This window comes from Vipera berus (genome assembly GCF_964194415.1).
Source record: "Vipera berus genome assembly, chromosome: 1".
NCBI lineage: Eukaryota > Metazoa > Chordata > Lepidosauria > Squamata > Viperidae > Vipera > Vipera berus.
In genome coordinates, this window is record NC_138202.1 from 225,369,591 (window position 1) to 225,387,803 (window position 18,213).

The window sequence follows — 18,213 nt, forward strand, 5'->3', positions numbered from 1 at the left end:
GGAAAGCTGGACCATAAAAAAGGCTGAGCGCCAAAGAATTGAGGCCTTTGAACTCTGGAGAAGACTTCTGCAAGTCTCTTGGACTGCAAGGCGATCAAACCGGTCAGTCCTAGAGGAAATCAACCCTGACTGCTCTTTAGAAGGCCAGATCCTGAAGCAAAAACTCAAATACTTTGGCCACCTAATGAGAAGGAAGGACTCACTGGAGAAGAGCCTAATGCTGGGAAAGATTGAGGGCAATAGAAGAAGGGGACGACAGAGAATGAGGTGGCTGGATGGAGTCACTGAAGCAGTAGGCGTGAGCTTAAATGGACTCCAGAAGATGGTAGAGGACAGGAAGACCTGGAGGAACATTGTCCATAGGGTTGTGATGGGTCAGACACGACTTTGCAACTAACAACAACAGATAGGTATCATCTATTTCACCAAGATGTTCCTATCACATTATGCAATTTCTGAATTAAATCTGCCTAGATTCCTCAAGGCTGGAGGACAAACCTTATGATGCGGGTAACCGAAAGCTCCTGCTGTTGAGAATTTTTTTTTTAATTTTTTAATTCCATTTATATCCCGCCCTTCTCCGAAGACTCAGGGCGGCTTACAAGCTTAGCAGAATGATCCTATCTTAGCACATGAGCTTTAACTTATTATTAGGCAATTATGAGACAGGGTGTACGTGAATAGTCCTAGATACTTCAATATCAATGATACCTCAATATCAATGAATTGACCTAGATCACGACACGCATTTCAAAGGTGACATGCCACCATTCTCCCAACACCAGACAACTATTCTTGAAAGCACACCACGTACTAATTGGGGGCTGTAATTTTTCCAAAGGGCCTTACATTGATACAGGATGATACCCACATCTTACGTTTATATGGAAGAAAAAAAAAATCTGACGGAAAGGCACTTAAAAAAACCCCCAAACCTCAAAGCTTATCACGCGAGCATCGCGTACAAAATAACAGAAACAAATTTGGTCTCAGCCCGAAGTCTAGGGTTCAAAGTCCAACAGAACTGGAGAGAGCGCCTTTTAGGCGTCTAAAGAGTCACAGCTAATATTTGCCAAGGCGGGTCGTTTATGGTGCGTGCGAAGTTTTGACTTCGTTATTATTCCGAAGAAATTGACTCGTTCATTTAGATTTCACGCCCATCTGCCTCAGAAACTGTTCCCCACGGCGACTCTACGTTCCCCTTTCCTCCCCCTCTCCGAGTGGGCCAAATGGTTCGCCCCAACCCGTTTTAGCTGACGAAGAGGATGAAGAAAAGGGGAAACGAAGGCGCGTGCGCGGCCCGGTCCGCGAGCGCGCCACAGAAGCGACCTGGCGTCCTCGGCGGTTGCTTTGGACCCGGCTGACCGCGAGGAGGAGGAGGAGGGGGGGGCGGTGTTGCTAAGCGCGTGACGGGAAGAGGACATTTAAAAAAAAACAAAACTCCAACCCAAACCAAACCAACCCAAAACTTCCAGAGAAGCAAAACGGAAGGCAGATTGGGGTAGTTGCGAAGAGGAAGAGAAAAGCGACCGAGCGAGAGACCTTTTGGTGTAAAACCGGTAAGGACCGCTTCGGAATAGTTAGCGGCGCGGCGTTTAGGAGAAGCCTTGAGGAGAGAAAACGCGGCTTCCTTTTGGCGAGCTGCAGTTTTCCTCCTCCTCCCTCGGCTGTGGTAATATCTCTGACCGAGGGGGGGGGCTTCTGGGGTTTCATGCTGATTTTACTTCGTGTTGAATGTTTAACAGGGGTCTTCAAACTTGGCCCTTTTATGACTTGTGGACTTCAACTCCCAGAATTCCTCAGCCAGCTTTGCTGGCTGAGGAATTCTGGGAGTTGAAGTCCACAAGTCATAAAAGGGCCAAGTTTGAAGACCCCTGGATCTGAAAGTGCTTCTGGCACGAATAAAGAAGGCTGTGGTAAAAATTTAAGTGTGTGTGTTGTGTGTTGTGTGTGTGTAGAGGGGGAGTAAGAATAAACACAACCCCCTTCTCGGATGCCAGCGTGTTTTTTTTTTAAAGGGTGAAGTTGGGACACGGATGTACACCATAAGCCCCGAATAGCCCCGGTTTCCGTTTGCCCACCCGCCAGGGACGAAGGGAGCCGGTTGCTCTCCGGGTTGGGTGGCGTCGGCGGTGGCGGTGGTTTTTTTTCTCTGTTAGTTTTACAATACCGGAAGACGCTTTTAGCAGAAGTGAAGCTTAATTCGTATTTCTTTATGGAACCAGAGAGACGAGGGCGAGGAGATCTGAGGGGGAGTGCAGGTAGTCCTCGCTTTATAATAGTTCACTTAATGACCGTTCCAAGTTACAAAGGCACTGGGGGAAAAAAAGCCACTTACCGACCGTTTTTTCACACTTAACCTTTGGAGCATTCCCGTGGTGCTGTGATCAAAATTTGGACACTTGGCAACAGGTTCCTATTTATGACGGTTGCTGTGTACTGGGGGCCATGTGGCCACCTTCTCTGACCTCTTTTACTAGCAAAGTCAAAGGGGGAGATTCACTTAACAACTGTGTTACTAACTGAACTGTAATGAGTCACTTAACAACTGTGGCAAGAAAGCATTGTAAAATGGGGCAAAATTCATTTAACAAATGTTTCACTTAGCAACAGAAAAGTTGGGCTCAATTGTGGTCATAAGTTGAGGACTACCTGTAATTTGGAAGTGTAATTTTTGGGATACATTATTACTTTTCCCTGTCCCTCGGGGTTTCTTCAGAGTTATTAGCGTAGCCACTCTTCTCTAAAAACAGTTTTTTCTCTCTCAACGTTTTAGGTGTTTAATAAGGGTGTCACAACAAGGCTTTACTTACGGTATATTAAATCTGTTGCTAGACAAGAATTAATCTGGAGAAGCCTTGGGCTTTGGGGATGGCTTGGTTGTCTGCATTACCCAGAAAGGTTTTCTTAAGCAATGAGGTCTATGGAGAAAGGACTTGGGAAGACAGAATTTTGGAAGATGATCATCAGGAGAATTACCTTATATGAAATTATTAACATTATAGGGTGAGCATCTAGTGACAGTGGCATACTTAGATTTTTGTATTTCCAAGTTAAAAGGATCAGGCTGCAGAAATTTATTTTAAAAATACCTTTGGGTGGGAATATTGAGCTAGCTGTCGCTTCAGTTCTATGTTGGAGTCCCGCTCTCATCATGCTCAGCCAGCACAAAATTGGGAATTCAACTCTGAATTAGGCATACCGGTACCTGATTTTTGTGTAATGGCAGACAGTCCATCAACTGAGTGCCTGTCAACTCTTAAGGGGAAAAATGTAATTCTTTCCTTGGTAATCAGACAACTATAACCATTATTGTACAAAGTCATCAGAGAGAGAAATAAATACTATTTTTTTAAAAAAAATCAGAAATCAGGAACAATTGCTAAAAGTATCTGGTAGGATGTTAGTAAGTACTGCATATTTTTTATGTTTGTGTGTGTTTGTGTTAATTTATTTTCAGTTAAGGGTTAATTATTGTGATCCAGATTTGAATAAAGGTGCATAAGCCGCCCTGAGTCTTCGGAGAAGGGCAGGATATAAATGAAATTAAAATAAAAATAAAATAAATAATGTGCTTATAATGGCTAGGAATGAAATATACATCTGGAACTTAGTGCTTACTTAAATCCATCTACAAGGCACTATGGAAGAAAGCTTGAAAACATCCCTTCCCTGCTAATGACTAGGCAGTCATATGCACCTGTGAAATTGCCTGCAAAGTACAGCAGTTACCTGTTAGGGCCACAGTGTTCCCTAAGTAGCCTCCAAGCTTGTATGTGCAACTTCATTTTCCTGACAGTGTGAAACAATACAAGGTAAGTAAGATACAGTGAAAGAACACACAGTTGGCTATAAACCACTGATTATCTATTTTTATTTAGCTCATAACTCTGTTCCTGCTAATTCATGTTTTAGTTAACCATGTTTATCTGAAATTTATTTTAGTTTTAGTTAACCATGTTTATCTGAATTGACTTGAGTTTTTTGATTCACAGAATATATCAAACCATATACTAGTTACTCTGACAGGATTTATATAATGTATTGAGTTGCACATTAGCCAACCATAATTTTGTCTAAGCTATTCTGCAGGCCCATCTTAATAAGTTCAATCCTTGTGGAAGGCACAGATCAAAGAAGGTGACTGTGGATTTCTTGTCAGCCAGCTATCCCCCATGCCATCTTTAGTTTTCTCCTCAGCATTTTTCATAGTTAGGTGCATGCAACTCTAACATTTTTTAAAAAAACATAGCTTAAAAAGTTCATTACAATAAGTATATATTTACACATATTTAATTTCAATTACAAGGACATGACTTGTTTATATAGGATAGTATCTGGATTCAGAGCCACACTAATATGGCTGATAACAGGTACTAAGAATGTATGATTATTTCAGTGTTAATTGCAGAAGTACAGTATGTGCAAGAAATCCAAGGAACTTCTGCATTGCTACTAGTAATGCATAGTTGGATTCCCATATGATGTTTACTTAATCAGTTTGTTGAATAATTATTTCTTTACACAAAATTCTAAGCCATTTTGTCATACAAGAAGCTTTACCTAAACTGAAGGACCTCTTAGTGCTTTCTGTAAACTGAGTCTGTATGATTTCTTAGAACTAGGTATAAAATGTTAATGTGTAAGCATGTGTGTATTCCTGTATAGAACTTTTTTTTTATTTTTTTCTACAGATGACAATGAGAATTTGGTTGCTCCTCACTGCATGAGCAAAAGTTCAAGATTCCCAAGTGGACCTGACTAGTAGATGCTCCCCAAATCACTTCAACATAAGTAGAAGACATGAATCTTCAAAATGATGAGGCAACATCTAGATCCATATTTGCCTGGAATTATTTTCTGTGGGAAGTTCGTTTGGCACTAGTGGCCATTGGCTTCTTTCTCTACTTGGGAATATTTTGTTTTTCACATTTTTTGTCTTCATGGTTGAGTATGACTTACCGCTCATTGCCAGCGAAGGAGAAAGTCTTTTGGAATCTGACTGCCACACGAGGCGTGTTTGGCATTCAGAGTTGTGTGGCTGGCTTCTGGGCTTTGCTTCTAGATCCAGTTTTTCAAGCTGACGTGGTTTATTCCCAGCAGGACTGGAGTTGGTTTAGTTGCCTCATAGCCTCTGGCTTCTTTTTGCTGGAAAATGTAGCCGTTCATGTCTCTAATTTTATCTTTAAAACATTTGATTTATTTGTAGTTGTTCACCATTTTCTTGCTTTTGGTGGTTTTTTGGGTCTGATAACCAACATAAAATCTGGACATTACATACCTTTGATGGGAATGCTACTTGAAATGAGTACACCTTTCACTTGCATGTCTTGGATGCTTTTAAAGGTGAGAGAGCAGTGAGAGCAATTCTCTCTGACTAGCTAGAAAGCAAATTGAGATTACAGCTATGGTGGCTATATAGAATTGCATATCTTGTCTGGACTAGTCCCCATATGGCAAGACAGGCTAGAACTGCAGCAGCTCTGAGAGCATGATGACAGCTTGTTTCAGTAATAAAACATTTTATTCTGCAAGGTTCAGGTTACAACCCTCACTCTCCACTATTTTCTTGTTGAATCTCCTATCTAGAACCTAATCCTCCATCTCCTCTCTGTTATTGTATGAATTTCCAGAGTCTCTGAGTGATCAGGCCTAGGCTCATGTCTGAGCACACAGCTGCTTTGAGGTCCTCATTGCTAGTGTTCTTCATATACCAACAGATGTTAACTGTTACAGAAGAGTGTCATAATTATGATTATCTGGACCCGTACCAATCGGGTTTCAGGCCCGGGCACAGCACGGAGACGGCATTGGTCGCGCTGGTGAATGATCTCTGGCGGGCTCGGGACAGGGGTTGTTCCTCTTTCCTAGTCCTATTAGATCTCTCAGCGGCTTTCGATACCATCGACCATGGTATCCTACTGCGGCGTCTCGGGGTTGGGAGTGGGATGCACTGTTTTGCAGTGGTTCTCCTATCTCCTGGGCCGCTCGCAGTCGGTGTTGACGGGAGGGCAGAGGTCCGCCCCGAGGCCTCTCGTTTGTGGAGTTCCTCAGGGGTCGGTTCTCTCTCCCCTTTTGTTCAACATCTATATGAAGCCGCTGGGCGAGATCATTCGTGGTTTTGGGGTGGGGTATCATCAGTATGCTGATGATACCCAACTTTTTTTCTCCACCCCGAACCAACCCAGCGATGCCCTCGCTGTGATGTCCCGTTGCCTGGAGGCGGTCCGGGTCTGGATGGGGAGAAACAGGCTTCGTCTCAATCCTGCCAAGACTGAGTGGCTGTGCATACTGGCATCTCGGGTTAACCAGACTATTCCATCTTTAATGATGGTGGGTGAGGTGTTACACCCCGTTGATAGGGCTCGCAACATGGGCGTCCTCCTGGATTCACGGCTCAATTTTGAAGACCACATAGGAGCCGTGACCAGGGGGGCTTTTGCCCAGGTTCGCCTGGTGCGCCAGTTGCGACCCTATCTGGACCGAGATGCCCTATGCACAGTCACCCATGCGCTTGTGACCTCCCGTTTAGACTACTAAAACGCTCTCTACATGGGGCTGCCCATGTAGGCTTCGACTGGTGCAGAATGCGGCCGCGTGAGTTGTGATGGGGGTTTCCCGATACTCCCATGTAACACCTCTACTCCGCGAGCTACATTGGCTTCGGTATGGCTTGGGTCCGGGTTATCTGAGAGAACACCTGCTGCCGGCATCAAGCTCCCTTCGTCCTGTGCGCTCCCACAGGGAGGGCCTTCTCAGGATACCGCCGGTTAAGGAATGCCAGCGTGTTATTCCCAGGGGAAGAGCGTTCTCTGTAGGCGCGCCAGACCTATGGAACCAACTCCCCATGGAACTTAGGACTACCCCCAACCTTCGCTCATTTCGCCGGGACCTGAAAACTTGGCTCTTCGAGCTGTCTGGCCCAGGCTGAGGGGTTTTAATTTTATTGGGTTTTAGTTTAAATTTTGGGACTTGATTTAATTAATTTTAATCTGATTTTAATTTTTGTATGTCTGTTTTTAACCCTCCCTGTAAACCGCCCTGAGTCCTACGGGAATAGGGTGGTATATAAATTTAATAAAATAAAAAATAAAATAAAAATAATAAATGCACTCCTGAAAAGATGAGCTGATTCTTATATCTAGAACATTAAGTGATAGAACAGCAGCTAGGAATAATTCCTAATTGAATAATTCATTTTTAATAGGATATTTACCTTTATTGAGCTTTCCAGATGAAATGTGTTTATTAAATTTACACATGCTACTTTAAATTTAATTTAGAACTGTGTTTTAGAATACAAATGCATTCAAAACACTTCTGGAAAAATATTGGAGAATCAATAAACCTGGTTAGGGGTAAACAACTTTCTGTACTTGTCCCCAGCCAGTTTGAAGACAGTGGGACAGATCACTGGAAGAGTGATGAAGCATTTAAGATTCGAAATAATGCTGGTAGAAATTAGCCATGTAATTGTCAATTCCATTCAATGGTGCTATCTGGGGCAGGGCGGGGAGGCTATGATTGCTCTGTCCTTTCCCTTTGTAGCTAATCACAGTGATTAGTTACATGAACTGTAATCTCATTTAAAATAGTTCATGTTGAAAATTACTGTGTATTCCAATGGAGAACTAAAGTTGTATTAAGAATTTCAATCTATGATAGGTTTAGCACATGGGGCAGTTACACCACACCAAATAGAAGACTACTGCTTTAAGTAGTTCAATAAGATGTGGTTCTATATGAAACACACATAGTGTCCCATTTTAAAATATCATGAACTATGTACATAATTGGATTGTTTTTCTGCAACATGGAACCATAGATTAAAATTGCTATTTTTGTGGATTGTTTGACTGCTCTGGAATACCACCATCAAAGAAAATAATAATCTTGAGTTCTGTTTGGAGAATGTTTATTTCCTGCAACTACATTCTGATATCAACAATGTTCATACATTTGAGGAAGTCATGTAAAACCTTGTATGTGAGGTCATGACATAATATAACAGCTTCTCTTTTTCTAAGACCTTAAGGCGAAGTGAATCATATGTGCCATTAGGAAAGACAAGGCAAGTGACAGCAAATGGAAACTTGCTCCCTTCATTTAGAGGTGGCATAGAAAGCAATAAGAAGAGGAGAGTTGTATATGCAGCGGTTCAGAAGCTGTCCCTTAAAGCTACTTTACTGGGATAGTGTGTTTTACAATCTTTTGAATATGCCATTTTGAGTCACTTGTGGTCATTTAGCTTTATTAATTGAATATACTGTGTTGCCCCAAAAATAAGACCTATCCCGAAAATAAGCCCTAGCTTGAGTTTTACATAGGCCCTAATATAAACCCTACCCCACAAATAAGCCTTAGTTAAAACCCTGTCCCACCGTCTCTGCTTGTAGGAGGTGGGGTGAGTAAAAATCAAGCTGGGGTGGGGGTTGAGAAGCTTCCCCACATGCCCTGCACCCACTTAGCACACCTGCAGCCAGGCCTCCCACACGCCACTGCCAGACTTCTTTTGCGGCCCCTTGCAGCCACATGGCACATTGGCACCATTGCGATGCACCATGTGGCCTGCCATGAGCGGTGGTACTGGCACGATGCAGCATGCAGCGTCTGGCCGCAAGCGGCCACAGAAGAAAGCAAGCAGTGGCTCGGATAAGACATCCCCCGAATATAAGACCTGGTGCCTCTTTTGGAGGCAAAAAATAATAATAATAATACAAGACCGGGGAAACACGGTATGAATAGTATTTGTTTAAAGCAACAGAACTCTATACTGCAATCATAATACTATAGATTGTTCTTCAGACTGCAAATTGAAAACAGCATTGTAATGTAAACATTTATGACAGAAATGCAAACAATTTAGTCTATTTCAGTTTATGCTTATGTGTAAGTTTGAAATCTTAAAAATCAGGTCAAAGACTGCTTATTACTTTTAATTTAATTTTTTTAATTTTAATCCCATTTATATCTCGCCCTTCTCCGAAGACTCAGGGCGGCTTACAATCTAAAGCACAAATCAATGTGCTTAGCAATAGCCTTCGTTCTATGTATATGCCTGCTTATTATTAGGGCTTTCGGGGGGCCCCAAGCGGCATTATTACAAAGTCAGCTTATTGCCCCCAACAATCTGGGTCCTCATTTTACCTACCTCGGAAGGATGGAAGGCTGAGTCAACCTTGAGCCTGGTGGGATGCGAACCTGCACTAATTGCAGGCAGCTGGTGTTACTGAAGGAGGCATTAGCCCACTGCTCCACCAAGCACCAAGTAATGCTTATCACTTAATATACAAGTAGGAAGTTTGTGTTCTCTTAGATATTGCTGAGTTCCAAAACAGCTCAGTCTGTGTCTAGGAGTGATGGGAGCTTTGCTTAAACATTGGAAAGACTATAACCTTGCCAACCCCAATTCAGTATAGTTTCCCAAGTAATAAATCGGGCTTTAGAGAAAAAAAAGGAAAAAAATGATAGTTCCAAGTGGTGGTTGGTTCATACATTATACTGAGCCATAACATAGTTTGTTTGAACCCAACCACTATAATATGTAAAGGACAATTTCCCTTTGGCCATAAGACATGCATTATTTTTTTTAATCCCTGGGAATTGCCCAGGGGTATAGCAGTTGCAAAATTATGTTAATAGAGGAGGTAAAAGGGATTCTGTTGGGTGCCTGTCATTCTAGGCTATACTTTTCCAATTCTTGACTGAATATATTGTGTGAGCCCAGCTAGCTTTCTCTACATTAAAATAACTAGAAAACAAAAGAATAAATTGTATAAACCCAACCTGTCCTTTCTAGATTTTAATATTAAAAGTAAAAGAGAAAATATTAATACCTCGGTTGTGTTTAATATGACACTTAATTTATGAAGATTGAGAATCTGGATAACCACGTGAAAATATTCTTAATATTTTGAACCTAATTGTAAGTAACATATTTGAAAAACATTTTGGTATACTTTTTATTATATTTGACTAGTTACGGACTACCCACTATTACATATTAGATGAAGAACTGCTTTGTCAAACTGTGGTGTTTCTAAGCAGATATGATCTCCAGGATTTCTTTCAAAATATTAAGGAAGAATTAAATTCATAGGAACAACTGAGCAATTTAAACACTGTGGGTTATAATGCTTCCATATGGATGTCAAGATCAAGTTGGTATCATTTGCTGTGCTAGGAGGTTTCTGGCCATCTGTTTATGTTTAGGTGTAATAATAGTCATAGCAGTTTTGGAACCTGGATAAAAATTCAAATGTTTCCCTTGAGATACTACTGGAATTGAACATACTGTACTAGTATAGTTAACTGAGCTCACATAAAACAAGATTTATATTGCTAAGTAACATCCTGAGTGAGTAGAAGAAGGGAGAGTGTTAGAACTTTCCATATTTTCCCTACCTTAGGATTCAGGCTATTCTCTGGGGATATTGAGACATATTGCATGTTAAAGTAAGTTTATACCAGAATACTGAAGCCTCCAATGTTATATTGCCTTTATTAGAAGATTCCTTTGAATACCATGAAGATGTTTAATAAGATGGATTTAGAATACTAAAAGACAATTGTATTTATATCCTGCCTTTATTATTTTTACAAATAGAGCAGACATCTTCCTCCTGTTTTCTCCACAACAATGACTCAGTGAGCTTGGTTGGGCTAAGAGAGGGTGATTGGCCCAAGGTAACCCAGCTGGCTTTCATGGCTAAGGTGGGACTAGAACTCACAATCTCCCGCTTTTTAGCATATTGCCTTAACTACTAGATCAGAGGTCACCAACCTTTGTCAGTTGGTGGACTGGAGGAAAAGGGAGGGGGAAGCATTTTACATGTGTGCATGTGCAGGGGGCTGTGAGCACACATGTGCCACAAACGGGGTGGGGCTAGCGCCTGTGTGATAGTCCCTAGCCCTGCTCCATTCTTGCGTGGCACAGCACCTTGTTCCTGCATGGCGGCTGTTTTTGTGCCTTGCAGCGTGGTGATTTTGTGCCCTGTGGTGTGGCAGCACCCATTTTTGCACCCTACAGTGTGGCGGTGCCCATTTTTGTGCCTTGCAGCGTGGCGGCAGCCCATTTTTGCGCCCTGTGATGCGGCGATGCCCCATTTTTGAGTGCCGCGGCAGCAATCGTTTTTGTGGCTTGCAGTGTGGCAGCAGCCCGTTTTTGCGCCCCACGGTGTGGCGGTGCCCATTTGTGCACCATGCAGCAGCGGACTGTTTTCGTGCTCTGAGGTGCAGTGTCCTGTTTTTGAGCCCTGCAGCTGTGGCACTAGCGCAAGTGGGGGGGGGTGCATGCAAACGTGTGCACTGGCCAGCCTGTCCCACGGCCTACAGGTTGGGGACTCCTGTACTAGATTAGACTGGCTCTCCTCAATTGAATTCTACTTCCTAATAATACAGCCTAGGATAGTTTGGCAGGGGACATCCCTCCTTTTATTTAAATTAAGTAGCCAGTATTATTTTCTATGGATTTGACAAACTCTAGAGATAAAATATAGATCTATTGTGGAATAAGTCTCTTTTTGGAGCAGCCTTCCAAGATTTATGTGTTGGGACATTTTCTCCTGCATTTTCCAGTTCTGTAACTCTTGTAGGGCATGGATTAAAAAGTTGCTGTCTTGGCATATGCAAAAGGTTATTTTTCCTTTGAGCGATCCTTTTCAGTCATGTGACAAAAAAGCATGAATCTGCTGGAATTGGAAGAACTTATGCCTACTTCCTAATAATTTTTCTTGGTGACATTCCATTTTGTCTTCCAAAAGGTCATCCAGATGTTTAATCAAGTTCTTACTCACAAGCTAGTTTTGTTTCAGATTCCCTGCTCCTTTCATAACTCTTTCACTAAACTTGGAAGTAGTAAGATTCCATAATGCTTTAACTTTGCAAATATAGTTCTTGTTTCACATGAAATATGTTTCAATTTTATCTATTTGGTATCTTTTTAACTTGGATTTCTTTTTTTTTCTTCTCTAGGCTGGCCGGGCTAATACTTTGTTTTGGAAGGGAAGTCAGTGGATAATGGTCCACATGTTTCACTGCCGCATGATGCTTACCTACCACATGTGGTGGGTGTGTCTTTCCAATTGGTATGCTGTGATGGAAAATCTGGGACTCTTATATTTTACTGTTGTATTAACAGGATTGAGTGCTGTTACCTTCATACTTAATCCCTACTGGACACACAAAAAGACTCTTCAACTTTTTTCTCCTGTTGACTGGAATTTTAGTGATAGAACAATGAAAAATGGTTCATCTGTGAAAGTAAATGGGGAAGCATTCCAGAAGAAGGGGCTCTGAAAATAACTTGGATCTCTATGGGTAACCGTAAAATCTGGTCAGAAATAAGTTGGACAGACAGCTGGGAATATGAAGCTGTGCCTATCAAGGGATCTAAATTACTAGTTTCTAGTAATGTTATTTAATTGGGAATATTATTAACCTCATTTAACCAATATTGCAGGTGTGTCCTGAATGTTGGGCATTGTTACTCACGTGGGAATATTTTGTAAACCAGCAAAGTGCAGGAAACAAACTGCCTGGTCTGTCTGTCTGTCTTTAAAACCTGCGTTGCTGCTTCCAAGGCTTGCTATTTTGAACCTGTCATCTCTAGGACAGATTGCAGCCTAGAAAGAATGTCCAGTACAAATGATGCTTTCTCATTTAATCAATCTAAAATTGCACTTACCTTCCTGCAATTCCTTTTCGTGTATATATGAATCGGTTTCTATGTAAAGTTTGCTACCTTATCTAATGAATGCCAAATGCCAATCCAGTTTAATAATATGAGAAGAGAGGGGAACATTACATTTTTTCCCTAGGAAAGCATCCAAATGTTTAATACCAATTCTAGAACATTATGAAATATAATTTAGTTTGAAGAGTAATTGAACATTGAAAATATGGTCATGACTTTGGTTTAACATTAAAAAAAATGTTTCTCTTCAGCATGCAATATTCTATAGTGACTAGTAGAAAAAGCCTATATACCTTAAAATTATTTCCAATAAGTAACCAATTCAAATTTTGATGTGGCACCTCAGGAAAGCTGCTGTTTTGCAATTTCAGTAGGAGAGATGTTGAAGGTGGTTGAGCTTCCAGCTTTTTGCATACCCACGTTTTAGATAATTTATAAAATTTTATCAAGTTCTGTTCTGTTAATCCCAGGGTCTAAAATCCAACATCAATTTATAAACCTTAAAACTTTTCTCAAAGCTAAGCATTTTAAAAGAAGGAACCTATATAGCTACCATATTCCACTACTTAATTGCTGTGTAAAGATTGCTGAAACCAATCCTTAACCTAATATTTCAATAGAAAGCTGTTGAACACTGCCATCTAATGGCAGTTGTGGCATTAGGTACCCATCTTATTTTAAACAAGTATGTTATAAAATTATCTGGAATGCACAACAACTATAAAAGGTAATACATTGAATTTGGTATATATTGTTTTAGTATAGGTAATATAGAATGCATGAGAATCTCAGATTAATGCAGTTTATATTCAAGCTCAATGTGGAAATATATGAATTAAGTACAGCTTGAAACATTTCTTTCTCTTCCCACCCTAGTAAAATTAGTGAAAAACTGATAAGACTGCATAAAATTTTAAAATCTAGTTTTCTCCAATTTCTCCTATTTTTCCCCTGTTTAGGAAACAGGTATAGCTGTGAATGTTAGGCATAAAAGAAATATTAAACATTTGCTCTAGTCATTACTTGGAAAGAATAACAGTTCAGAGAGGCAAACCTTTTCATAATATAAATGTACGTATGGAAATCTGGCTTGAATTTCTGTAGTTAATCTATCAATCAAATCTTAATGCAGTTATAGACCATAATAATAATAAGTTAAGGTAGTAGTAGTTTAATTCATCTTCAAGACTCTTCATTCTTGAAATTTTGAATTGTGGTATATTTCTAGCTAAAATTTATTGGGAATGTTGCCACTAATGTACTTTTCTTGACTGTAACTTATATTGTTCTGAGTAGTAGCACAACATGAGAAGAAAAATTGAAAATCTACATTCTGAAGATGATTGTGACCATGTTTACATAAGTCTTTTGTCAAAAACAGACCCTGAAAAAATGCTAAATGCTATTAATATAGATGGGGATGGGATCAAAATCCAATCAGGGACATGTTCGAATTAATAAAATGTTTTCATTGATACATCTTTCCTGGAGGATAACAACCTGCCCATTGTGATTTTCTGTGAGAAGTCACAGAAAAAAAATCTGTTTAATTGCATTTTCCTTGGAGTCTGGGCAAAATACGGGTCTTTCCAGTCATAATGATTAGAATTTCTCTAATGAACAAATTGTAAATATTTGCTTGCAATCCCTCAAAAGGACAGTTATACACTTTTGATATTGAAATTACAGTTTAGTTTCTGACTGTGGATCTCTTTCTAGATAGCATAGGTTTGCCAGTTTGCTTGCTTTTAACCAAAGTAGCATAGTTGCAGTTTGCACAACAAAAACTTTTTATTAAACATTTGCACCTTTTAAAAATGGAAGCAATGAAAAGGTAGATTATCTATTGGCCACTGAAAAAGTTGCATACACGTAGTATATAGTATTTTCTTATGTTTCTGTTGGTGAAAAATTGTACTGTGTATGGAATAATGTCTAATGCTTCATCTATAATCATAGAAGTAGTTAGTAAAAAAAATCAGATATATTTGATGTTTAACCCATAGCATAGGTACATGTGCAGTAGCCACTGTTTTTTTTTAAATGAGTTTAATTGTTCTAGTTCATTTGCTAATATATAGCTTTGGACCCTTGAGGTTTTATTTATCTTAGTTGCCTACAATGATTCAGAGTTTGGTCTATATTTTTTCCCTGACCAAGTCAGTGCTGTGATTTAGTTGGGAATGCTGCTGCTAATGAGTATTTTGATTAGAATCCCTCTCACGCCTGAATGCATGTCATTTCTGTTCTGTTCCAAAACAGGTCAGGCCACACACACCTCCATTAAATTTGATTGAATTTTTTTCCCTTATGCATATGTAAGATGTGTGTGTGTAATAGTTGTCCTGCTGTCATATTCAGTGGCAGCCTTAGGGACCACAGGCACACCAAGAAGTGGATGGGTAGAACTTGTGCGGTCATGTATTACTACACAATCCTGTGATTGCAGTTTATGCATTGTTGACTAAAATGTAAAAGATCTCTGTTACATTGGTTCTTTGCTGCTTAGCACCAAAATAAGAAAAATGGGAATTTTGCTGGGGCAGTTGGACAAATTTGCAACAGAAATAAGACTTCTCTTTTTTTCCCTAAGAATATTTTTTAAAAAGTAGAATGGTTGGGATACAGTATCTTTTTTTAAAAAAAAAGTGGAATAGCTGACATAGAGTATTTTCTAAGAAGAATAGTGGGCGTTGGGAAATGAGCATACCTTGGGCATATGCAGTAGTTTAATTAATGAAATCACATATGTAAATAGAATTTCATTTTTTATTTAAATGTGAGAGCTGAACTAGATATTATGAGTGTTTCAGCTATGCTTTGTTCTTAATTTCAAACTAGTTTAGCTTATGTGCATTTTGTAAATACTTCTTAGCAGCTCCAAGTTCTTTTTCATGCAAGTGATCTTCAAAATAAATTTCAGTATGAAGAAAAGTCATCATATGCACTTTGTAATGAAAAGTAGGAGGGGGGAGGGAATTAACCACCTTTCTCTTTTCCTAATTGCCCTAAGACAGACATGTCAAACACAAGGCCCGGGGGCCAGATCCGGCCCGCGAAGTGGTTTCATGCGGCCTGCGAAGCCATCCTGGAAACAGGGAACGGCCCCCACTGCCTTGGCCCTGGCCCTGGCCCAGAGACCCTCCTTCTGCCAGAGACCCTCAGATCTGTCCCACTCCTGCCCAGGCCCCTATAGGCACCCTTCATGTGAACAATGTAGAGCTGGCCATGCCCACCCAGTAGGCCATACACACTCTAGCCATGCCCACCCAGTAGGCCACGCCCACCCAGGCATATCCACCTGGCCCCCTGAGGGCAACCGCAATGCTGATGTGGCCCACAATGAAATTGAGTTTGACACCCCTGCCCTAAGAGGTATTACAAAATGTGGTTTATGACTTTCCTACTTAGATATTACTGATAAAGTTGAACATGAGATAGTTATTTGTACTATTTACTATTGAGTTGTCTTGCTTTTATTCTTCCCTACAACCCAAAATTATGTGTTTTATATTGATTCCTACCGCCAGTTACGTACCATCTGCAATACCATCTGCAATGGAGTATAGTACTTCCTAAAAATAAGAACTTTATTTTCTAAGTAGTTTATGCAGCAAATATATTTGCTATATATTTTTTCTTGTTCCTCCATAATTGATTGTGCTAATAAATGTATTGCTTTTGTTCTTTCCTTTTTAAAAATTGATTCTGCTAATAAATGTATTGCTTTTGTTCTTTCCTTTTTTAAAATCAGTTGTTTAATAAGCTTTACAGTTTTTTGCTTGCAGTTACAATAATGGGCAGTGAAATGTACTTTCTTTTCAGTAAAAAAAACCCCTTTTCTAGCATTTTCAGTTTAATCATTTTTCCCTATTATATTGAAATGCAGTTGCCCAGAAGCCCATCTAGTTTCATTTCCTGTCAATAACAGTAGCCACTCAGATATTTCTAGATATCTGTATGTGGAATGAAAAAAGGCATGGACTTCTTTGTGGTGCTACTTGGAGAACCCCTGTTATAGAGTACAATATTTCTGCCCATTCGTGGAAAGGGAAAACTAGAATCAATGCCATGGTCCATAATCTTCAATCTGCATCTTTTCTGGAATGGTACCATGCCATCCAAATTGCATCCTTCATTTCAAATGTGGTTTACTATATACATTTAAGATGTTAGCTGTTCAGTTTAATCTTGTTCATAATCATCCAAGGAAGAAATTATCTCTTTCATTGTTGTTGAATGTTGTTTCTCTTTCATTATACTATCTACATATTACTAACATTTTCAAAATCTACCAGTTTACTCATTCTGTGTTCTATTTATGATAGCCTTACTAACCTGCTGTGGTCCAGTTGTGATTATAAAACCCAAGCCATGAGGTCAGAGTCATACATTGAATTTTCACATTAGACCAGGGGTGTCAAACTGCCGGCCCATAGGCCGGACGTGTCATGAAGAAACTGCACCCACCCCATTGCCGGCAATGGTGAAAAGCTCCAATATGCCGCATGATGTCACGTGACGTCACAAATTTGACATGTCTGCATTAGACTGTTGGTGGGGTTTTTTATTGTTATTTTAATATTTGTATTTACTGTTTTTAGTGGGCATATATTTAATTCTTTTTTAACTTTTGTAATTTTGTATTTTTTATTCTTGCCCTGTTCACCGCCCTGAGTCCTTCGGGAGAAGGGCGGTATATAAATAAAATTAAAAAAAAAAGTTCCCAGTTCACTATAGAAGGAGCTTCAGCAGTTCTTTTTAACTGTTTCTTCTGACAGAGGAAAACCAGCTATCAAATTCAAGCCAACATTTTGGGACTTAATAAGGATATGGTGTGGATGAATAATATGTTAAAGTGGGCAGGAATGTAGCCCATTTGGGATGGGGCTGCGAAGTTTTAAGAGAAATGTTTTTATCTTCCCTTCGGCATGCAAATAGCCAAAATATTTTACATTGCCCATGTGGTAAGGCTTTGAGGGTTGCAAAATGGATGCTGATTGGTTTCATGTGTCTCGCAACAGTGTTCATGTTCCCACTTTGTTTATAAGGCAGTACGTCAATGTACTCATTGTGTCCAGAGGAGCTCGTTTCCCATAGAAACTCACTTTGACACCTATTTTAATTTCTTAATATTATGCAAAGATCTTTTTGTTTTATTTCTCCAGAAAGTCTTCATTATTAGAACTGCATTAAAAATTAAAATCCATATTACTTTCTATTTTAAATATAATTATTTCTGATAAGTGTTGTATCCGTGTATTAAAAATATAATTGCTGTAAACTTCTAAGTACCTGCTTTAAAATTATTTTTATTTCATAATTCGGTATTTTGCTTTACTCAATCAACTGAAACTGATTTTAAAAACATCACAATATTAAATAGCGTCACCTACGACATATTTGTTTCAAAGGTAACATGCCACAACATTTTGGGTGACATCAGCGTTCACCAACACCCAAGAACAGCTATTCTCGATAGCACGCCTTATTCTTGTGCAATTTGCAGAGGCTGCGAA

At 39.8% G+C, this 18,213-nt stretch overlaps 1 protein-coding gene across 2 annotated transcripts; it reads left to right on the top strand.

The window, feature by feature from the left end:
* The first annotated feature begins 1,308 nt into the window (after positions 1–1,308).
* On the top strand, positions 1,309–17,978 carry CLN8 (CLN8 transmembrane ER and ERGIC protein). 2 transcript variants are annotated; one of them, XM_081336827.1, is made up of 3 exons: positions 1,309–1,559; positions 4,695–5,346; positions 11,974–17,978. In XM_081336827.1, the coding sequence occupies exons 2-3, from the start codon at positions 4,804–4,806 to the stop codon at positions 12,295–12,297; spliced, it is 867 nt and encodes a 288-aa protein (XP_081192953.1). In that variant the 5' UTR covers positions 1,309–1,559; positions 4,695–4,803; the 3' UTR covers positions 12,298–17,978. The 2 variants fall into 2 exon arrangements, with proteins under 2 accessions (XP_081192953.1, XP_081192954.1); XM_081336828.1 differs by lacking the exon at positions 1,309–1,559 and having other exon boundaries at positions 4,413–5,346.
* The last annotated feature ends 235 nt before the right edge of the window (positions 17,979–18,213 follow it).

Coding starts and splice junctions, on each gene's coding strand:
- CLN8 (XM_081336827.1), top strand. CDS start 4,804: ATGAATCTTCAAAATGATGAGGCAACATCTAGATCCATATTTGCCTGG. Junction 5,347..11,973: donor TGTCTTGGATGCTTTTAAAG/GTGAGAGAGCAG, acceptor TTTCTTCTCTAG/GCTGGCCGGGCTAATACTTT.